The following is a 9,198-nucleotide window of genomic DNA, read 5'->3' on the forward strand; positions in this document are numbered from 1 at the left end:
CTTTTTATACAATGTTTTATAATAATAATTTGTTCTATTTAGTGTCCATTGCATTCATTTAACATTTAATATTGGGGGGTATTTTTTTCTTTTTCTTTTAACGCAATAGTTACTTTTGCTAGTAATTAGTTACTTTTGATGTAACTCAATTACTAACTCAGTTTCTTTTTGTGAGAAGTAACTATAACTAATTACTTTTTTAAAGTAACTTAGCTACCCACCATTAAATGCGGATGCTGAGCGAACCTTTTCAGTTATTGGCCTAAACAAGACTGACACCAGAAACAGACTGTCACTTTATGACAATGAAAATGAGCAGCCTTGAACTGCAGAGGTAGTGAAGAGGCCAAAACTGCCACTGTGATACAACAGACCTAATGTGTGAAACGTGTGTGTTGTGGTTTTCTGGGGAGGTGGAGTAACTATTATGTGTCCCTTTTGTTTAGAGATTTCTTATTGTTTTGATGTTTTACATGTTTGTTATATAATCACCTCTATCTTTATTTTTTTTAGAGTGCAATCAATCAATTAATTGTACATTTTGAAAAAGTGTTTCCATTCTATTAGGTTATTTATTTATTTTGTGCATAAATCAGGGTTTATACTAAGTAAACAAGGACTGACATTTTTAAAATTAGGGTTACCTAATTAATACGCGCGCTGAAATTTTACAGAGTCTCACTCCAGCCAAAGTCCCAAAGTTGGCAACCCTGCGTTTGTGTCAAATAAATTAGCTCATTTCCAAGTAAAACCTTTACAAAACCTCTAATCTACACATAAGAGGTGATTAAAAGCCCAAACTTTCATAAACAAAAGCTCAACCGAGTTAACGTTAACTTAGCTTAACGTTACCTCTTCTGAAAAGGGTTGAGATGCTAACGGACTATTTCCGAAGACACCTAACGTTAACCATGTCTATAAAGTAAATATTCAACAGAAGCGTGTCAATTACAAGTAAGAGAAGTGTCAAGAATAGTTGTGTGTATTATTCGTGTGATTTTAGAGACTAACGTTAATCTCACCTCACAAGCAGTGAAAACAACAGCGAGAGAGGGAGTTTTGCTGCTTACCAGTCGCAGTGGTTATGGATGCGCTGCTTTGATCTGAACAAAGCAGCTTGTTCAGGATGCTGACAACGAAACAAATCCTCGTGCAAATTCGCTCAGGGGATTGGTTTTTCTCAGTGGATCTGAAAGATGCTTATTTTCACATCCAGATAGCACCTCGCCACAGGCCATTCTTGAGATTCGGCTTCGAGGGGCGGGCTTATCAATACCCAAGTCCTACCATTCGGTCTATCCCTAGCACCTCTGACATTTACTAGGTGCATGGATGCCACTCTCGCTCCCCTGAGACTTCACGTGTGCGAATTCTGAACTACCTCGACGACTGGCTAGTTATAGCCCAGTCAGAGGCACAGTTAAAGGGGTGGTTCAGGATTTTGGACATCGGACCTCATTTTCAAGTTAGCCTGGTTGTTATTCATCAGTGGAGACAGTTTTCAAAAAATGTCATCTAGTCCTTCCAGTTGCATAGTTGCTAGGCTAGTGCGAGTCAACGGTATTTGCTAGCCTGCCATTAAAAACAGTTTTACTCCACAGTCCAAAATCAAATAAATTAAAATGCCAGACTGTCGATGTAAATGTCTGTTGAGAGAATAATGTTAGAAATCAAACTACCCTTTCCTCGCATTGCAATAGTTATACTTTGTTCCCTGTATTTATTGCAGTCTACAGCAGCGGCAGAGTGATATTAAGTTACCTAGGCAACCGAGAGAGCCTGTCCACATGACAATCACGCAAGTGTATTTACCTGCCGCTGACACTCATCACTACAGAAGCAGAGTATATTTCACGAAGAAATCAAGATAGGACATAGGACTATGGCCACGTTTGAAAACCATGCCAATGTTTCAGACTTTGGAGACGATGAAGACGAGGAATGTGTTTTATTCAACACATTGAATAGTACATGTATGAGTGGAATACACCGACAAAGAACTAATCGAGATGGATGCTAAAAGGGCAGAAAGAGAAAGAATGTCTGTAGAGACAGCAGCCGCTGGAGATGCCTTAGAGAATTCCTTAGTTTACAATCAAATGTTTTTCAATATCGTTGTTCAAGGCTACTACTAGCTTGCTAGACGTCCCAACTGTAGTGCACTTTTGTTCTGTGTTTACTTTTCGGCGCAGTACTAATAACCGAAGCAAAGTAAAATTCCGCCGCTGCTGAGAATCTAGTAATGGGTATATCACGCAATCTCTGACCAAACTATTCAAAAATGTCGGGGTTATTCAGGATACTCCGTCTGGCGCGTGCAATGATGATGCAGTGAATAGTGACGATTCTCTCTGACCAATCAGCAGTCTGCCATGTTTCACGTCACATTTTAGTATCGCCTCAGCTCGCTCAGAACCTCGCCGAAGGTGATACGAAAAAAAGTATCTGAAAGCTGGTACCGGTACAACTTTTACACAGTGGAAAACCAAACAAAGGCGAGTCGAGGCAAGCTGGTACTGTGTACTCTGTGGAAAAGCGCCATAAACGTAACCTCGGTTCCCTGAGAGAAGGGAACGAGTATTGCGTAACCCGCCGTGCAACTGTGCTTAGATCGGGTCAATCGCTTCAGTCGATTTAACCTAAATTCCTTTGGCAGAAAATGGGCTTCTTATAGGCTCAAGCCACGCCCATATTGGCGGGCTCTGATGTGACAAGGCGCGAAGCTACCTGATAGGTTCACGTGGCTCAGCCACCTCGTCATAGGTTTGTGTATAGTTGCCGCAGCACAGCCAATCAGCGTGCCAGAATGCTCAGCTGTGCTCTGCTGTGCAGCTGCACTGCGTTTTACAAAAAATTATAAGGATAATTTGGCTTCAATGTTCTCGAGAAAAGGAGTTTCCCCATAGCGTAAGCTAGCCTTATGCAATACTAGTTCCCTTCTCTCAGGGAACCGATGTTATACGTTTCGTAACCAAGACGTTATCATACAACTGCATGACCAAAAACACCTTCTGTAACTATAATTGTGTCTTGTCATGTTACTGATTCATTTCCTTTCTCATGGTGATATAAAATAATCAAAATATCATAAGTCATTTAATTTCTCTACCTGAAGACCTGACCCTCCTGCTATGGATAATAAGCTAATTCATTTTTTAAAATCTTGTGGGGACGGTCGTGCGTTAGCCTAAAAACAGGCACATTTCAAGTTACAGGGTAATTATTTTTCCCCTTCTGTGCATTATAATGAAGGCCTTGTGAAACTTCACAGCTTTTCTAGTTTTTTATATGACATATAACCCACACCAACTACGAACACATCTACTATCATGCCTAAGGCGATGTAACCAATCAGAGTGTGTTAGGGGCGGGGTGACACGTGCAGCCCCGCCCCGATCTGCAGGCTGCAGCCAAGACCTTCTTAATGATTTTCCCGACAACAAACAAGAGAGATATTGCTGTTTTGCTCTCTCGCGAGTCACAGGTGTGAGCTATTTTCTTTATAATTTTGTGGAATCCATTTAGGCAACACTAGGTAAGCATCACGCTTTAATATGATTATCTTATTGCGGAATGCAACTTTTAGGAGTCATTAAATATAATTTTTTAATCTCTTTAAATCTGAAATGTATGAATATTTTACAGTCATTTGAGCACCCTTTTTATAGTTATCAACTGAGATGTCTGTTAAAACAGAGATCAAAGCGAAACTTAAGTTATGTGTTGGTATATCGTTTGCATTGTTCATATAACCGTTTAGGTCTAGGCTGGCTATATGTTTTAAAACTATATCGTTTGCATTGTTCATATAGCCTAACCGTTAGGTCTAGGCTGGCTATATGTTTTAAATCTAAATGGTCTATTATGCTTTTATATGGCGAATAAATCTAGTCTACATACAGTAGCATTTTGTACATCTAAGCAAGGAATAATTGTTTCATGAATCACAGTTTTAGTTTTTTTTCTCTCCATATAGGCTACTAATTATAGCCTACACAATTTGATTTTGCTCATATTTTTAAAGGAAAACTGTGTTATGCAAAAATGACACTCCCTTGATGTCTGTTATACTGGCCAAAGAATGAGCTAATTTACAAACAGAAAAAAAACCCTAGCCTATGTTGACCTTTTTGAGTGACCAAAGTTTAATTCGACAGATGTCACATCTTCACCGTAGCCTACAACACAAAAATCCAGACATATTTTAGTATAGTTAGATTTTTATTAATGGAATAATAACATTATTCCCATGTAAAATGTTACATCTGAGAAGGCAGAATAGAGAACGTGCTTTCAGATGATGTTCTGAATGGCAAAGCATTACTTTACTACTCAAATTCTGGCCTCCAGTGGACAAAAGCAGAATTACATGTTAGTTGTCTATTCCTTTTACTAGATGTGGTATATCTATATCTGATGGTTTATAATTATTTGCTAAATACTATATTCATTCTGTCAATCCAGGTTTGAAGATACAATGATGGATCAATCCAATTTTACAGTGAGCCCACTCGATTACAACTCTGAGGATGAATATGACTATGATTATGAGGATACGCCGCTTGGAAAATCTCTTAACATCATGTCACTCATAGTCTACAGTCTGGCTTTTGTACTTGGAGTGGTGGGAAACGGCATTGTAATTTGGGTAACTGGATTCAAAATGAAAAGGACCGTCAACACGGTCTGGTTTTTGAACCTTGCTGTAGCAGATTTCCTCTTCACTGCCTTCCTCCCACTCAGCGTGGCTTATACGGCTATGGGCTTCCACTGGCCTTTTGGCCAGTTCATGTGTAAATTCAACAGCACTCTCAGTTTCCTCAACATGTTTGCCAGTGTGTACATACTGGTCGTGATCAGTGTTGACCGCTGTGTATCTGTGGTGCGTCCAATCTGGGCACAGAATCATCGGAATGTGAGCCGTGCTTCTGCGGTGAGCTTTGGAGTTTGGTTATTTGCCCTGGTGTTGAGCTCACCCTACTTCGTCTTCAAGGACACTGCACCCGACCAAGTCAGCCCAAACAAAATCAACTGCTTCAACAACTTTGCATTTTCTGATGACTATGAGAAACCAGAGGTAGTGGCGCTCCGTACTCTACGGCATAGAGCCATGATCATAACCCGTTTCCTCATAGGCTTTGTGCTGCCTTTTGTGATCATCGTTTCCTGCTATGCGGTCATCGTCCATCGTCTCAGAAGAAACCGCTCAATGTCTGGCCGAACTGGACGTCCCTTCAAGATCATTGCTGCTGTGATCACTGCCTTCTTCCTGTGCTGGGCTCCATACCATATCCTGGTGCTTATTGAGATGGTACACCACATGAGAGCTGAATTCAGCTCCAGCCTGCAATATGTCACCACTGTTGGAATTCCCATTGTGACCAGTTTGGCTTTCCTAAACAGCTGCCTGAACCCATTGTTGTATGTTTTCATGGGACAAGACTTTAAAGACAAGGTGCGCAAGTCAATCCTGAAGGTTTTGGAAACCGCTTTCACAGAGGAAGTTTCACGCACAAATACCTGCACAAATTCAACGCCCACCATTCGTAACACAGAGAACGGGAGCAAGTCCTTCTCTGATGCGGAAGTATAACCGTATAACATGAAGCACTTTTTCTAAAGGAGGACTTTACAGAGTGTCTCTCATGTGGGACACATTAACCTGAACAAACTGGACCAAAAGAAATTCAATTAGTTTGAAGCTTTAAATTAAAACACTACCTTATTGCTGTTATGGGGAAATAATAATTAATGCCGAATTATTATTTACATTCGTGTGTGTACCTACTTAACCATATTTTGGAGACAAATTTGTCCTCCTTTTGTCCTCCAAAACAAAACCTCCTTTTAAATACAATAGGTTTCCAGCATGAAGTATACCCATGAAGTATTTGACACACATAAATTTAACTATGCCAAAGTTATTGGTATTGTATGCCATATATGAGCAATTTAAAATAATTTTCATGAATTATGCATGTGATGCAAGTAGCTTTTTCGTTATTTCTTTACTGCATTGTCTGCACATATTTTTATCTTTTATTTCATATTAAAAAATAGTATTAAGTTTATTGATGTATTTCAAAGATTAAATAAACTTACAAATTAAGCTTACACTGTCTATGAAGTTCTGGATCTCCATTACATTACAATATAATATATGCACTCTTAAGAAAAATGGTTCTAAACAGTACCAAATTAGGATTATTCAGCTTATAACAATAGCAGAACCCTTTTTGATAAATATAACCCTTTATAAGGTTCTATAAGTGCTTTATGACCTTAATGGTGGTATAAATAACATTTTCAACAATATATTTGCATTAAAATTAGTATCTCCATATTATTAATACTATTATTTTTATATATAATTTAGTAATATTGTTTTTAGTCCTCTATCTGCCTGGTCTTATTATATCTTGTTTCTCTATTTGGGTTTTACGTTAAAAAAAAGAAAGAAAAAAAATGTTGTGTCAATTATGTACATTTATTTTTATTGACATGGCAGATTGTAGCAAAAATGACAGTGCTCTAACAACAGTTGTTTGCTGAATACATTAATGTAGCAAAGTATGTTGTTGTGGGAAGAAAGAGGCGGGAACCGGCAAATGTGTAACACAATTTAATATTCATAAAATAAACAAATACAAAACGTAAGTAAAGCCAGTGATAGTGAAGGACGAGCGCCAGGCCTGGACTATTTATGTTATGTTTTTATATGTGGCGGCAATCGTCCGTCATCAGTGAAGGACTGCCGCCACATATAAAAACATAACATAACATAACATAACATAACATAACATAACATAACATAAATAGTCCAGGCCTGGCACTCATCCTTCACTATCTTCACTCCTTCTTTTACACTTCCGAAGCTCTCGCGTGAGAGATACGAGACCGGTGCGTCGCGCAGCCATGACGCTCACCAGTAATCACGCCACCGGCCTCGTCTCACCTCACGGCCCTCTGCCTCGTCCTCGTCCTGCTCGCCACAATTAATAAATAACATTGACATTGAACACGATATAGATGCAATGAAGACCAAATTCCAGTAATATATCTTCACAATCCCCTATGTCTTTATGTCCTTCTTTAGGCCTATGTTTATTCTGAGTAGCAGTTTCTCTCTGCAGATGACGAGGTTTATGATAGCCTATGTGACAGCATCTGAAATACACAATCGAGTTTAGAGTAGGCTACATTGTGTCTCTTCCATGTGATGTAAAAAAAAATTAGCCTATGTTCACAGTATGAGCCCTTTACCGTGTTAAAAGGAAAAAGTGATATAAAGTCATGGGATAGCTTTATTTTTTATTTTATTTTTTTGTGACTGGGTATGTTTAGGCGTAGAGTAGGCTAAAAAAAATATATATATGGATCATAAATGCCATATCTCTGTTACTTGGAGGAGAAGAGATGAGTATCCTTTAAATGAAGCTGCTCCACACTTGTTCAGTTAACTAAAAAGAGAAAAAGACATGATTGGAACAGTTACAATTTTTAAAGTTATAATTTATACATTTTAAGAAAGAAATCATTTACCTGAGTATGTTGACAGTCTGTGTAGTGTGGATCTGATCTTCAGAAAATCAGTAATGAGGAGGCTTTGACAGTTACAGATTTGAAAAAGAAAAAGGCGGGAGTAAAGAACTCCAACACAAAGAACCATTTCAGCAAATGGTTCTTTAGGACGCTATGGTTCTAAATAGAACCGTTATTACTTGTAAAGAAAAATTAAAGGACCATCTTTTTTAGAGTGTATACAATATAATAAAAAACTGAACATTAATGCAATTAAATATTGAGATTTTGAATATGGAGAATAATTTTGTCATTCTAGTTGGAAAGCTGTAATCTAATGCATGTTGCTTCTGTTCAACTCGATTATAGAGCAGGTCGGTATTAAAATAAAATAAAAATGAAAAAGTAAACTGCAGGCAAAACAAAAGAAAAACATTTAAATGCAACAATACTTTTTGAATATCAATTTCCAAGAAAGAGAAAGTCTTGAACAATTTAAGTATTAGTTACCAATACTTAAACTGTTGGTAACATTTCTGTAAGTGTAAGTTGTTTTTTAGCTTAAATTTTAACTCGCTCGCAAGAGATTCATGAAAGATTATGGTGTGTTCAATTTCAGCTTTTGAAATGGTACTAAGAGGTTCTAATTTAGCTCTGACTATTTTGCTATTCAGGCACAATGAAAGAAATTTGAATTTATGACACCATGTCTAAACCCGTCACAACACTTGTTTGCTTGTTTTAAACACGTAAGAAGAAAAATGATGAACTACAGAGTGCAATGAGAACATTCACACTGAAGGCAATCCATTATATGCTGAATAGTGTGAAATATCTCATATTATAGGCCTATATTTAATAAGATATTTGATTATATGAAATATATTATTTAATTGGATATTTACTTGCTTTAATGGTATTCTTCTCTCCACCTGTACATGACTTGTTCTTTTTGAATACCCAAAACTAAATTATCCCTCAGGATTACGTTCCCAGAATTTAAGGCGGAACATAATATAAAAATGCATTCATGTCTTTTTTATAATTTGATTCAAATCTGAAGCTTCAGGGAAGCACTCATTTAGCTGAACTACAGACACAGAGATCTGGCAGGGACATTTTGCTTTTAACATTGATGACCCTGGGCCAATTAAACAGACCATCAAGATCATCTTAAATTGCACTTTGATCAAGTGCTCACTGCTAAAATCTGTACTGTACTACATGTCCAGTAGATCACAGTAATCCACTTGGCTGTGTTTTATTTAGTTTAGTTTAGTTTAGTTTAGTTTAGTTTAGTTTAGTTTAGTTTAGTTTAGTTTAGTTTAGTTTAGTTTAGTTTAGTTTAGTTTAGAAGAATGGGTGGAAACAGGATTTTTCTGTCTTCACTAGTTCTGTCTTCATTTCAAATGATTCTGTTGTATTGGAAAACGAGTAAAGCACATATATGTAATTTAGTCTCACAAAGTCATAAAGCTGCATAATTATATATCAAAAATAATTTACTGCACGTTGCAAATGTCACACTGCAGGGCATATCAGTTTCCCAAAGTAGTTCATGACAACTACCCTCACTGGACAGCACATGCAAGATAAAGATTTGAGCTTTCACAGAAAATAAAAGCTGCATTCTAGTTAGCCTCACGTTACAAAATCCTCTTAAAGTGCTCCAGAACA

At 37.5% G+C, this 9,198-nt stretch overlaps 1 protein-coding gene across 1 annotated transcript; it reads left to right on the forward strand.

The window, feature by feature from the left end:
- The first annotated feature begins 3,410 nt into the window (after window positions 1-3,410).
- Window positions 3,411-6,121, forward strand: fpr1 (formyl peptide receptor 1). The gene is made up of 2 exons (XM_079626975.1): window positions 3,411-3,535; window positions 4,465-6,121. Exon 2 carries the CDS (start codon window positions 4,478-4,480, stop codon window positions 5,591-5,593), a length of 1,116 nt encoding a protein of 371 aa, XP_079483101.1. The 5' UTR covers window positions 3,411-3,535; window positions 4,465-4,477; the 3' UTR covers window positions 5,594-6,121.
- Window positions 6,122-9,198: the final 3,077 nt, after the last annotated feature.

Source organism: Phoxinus phoxinus (genome assembly GCF_949152265.1).
Source record: "Phoxinus phoxinus genome assembly, chromosome: 10".
NCBI classification, from domain to species: domain Eukaryota; kingdom Metazoa; phylum Chordata; class Actinopteri; order Cypriniformes; family Leuciscidae; genus Phoxinus; species Phoxinus phoxinus.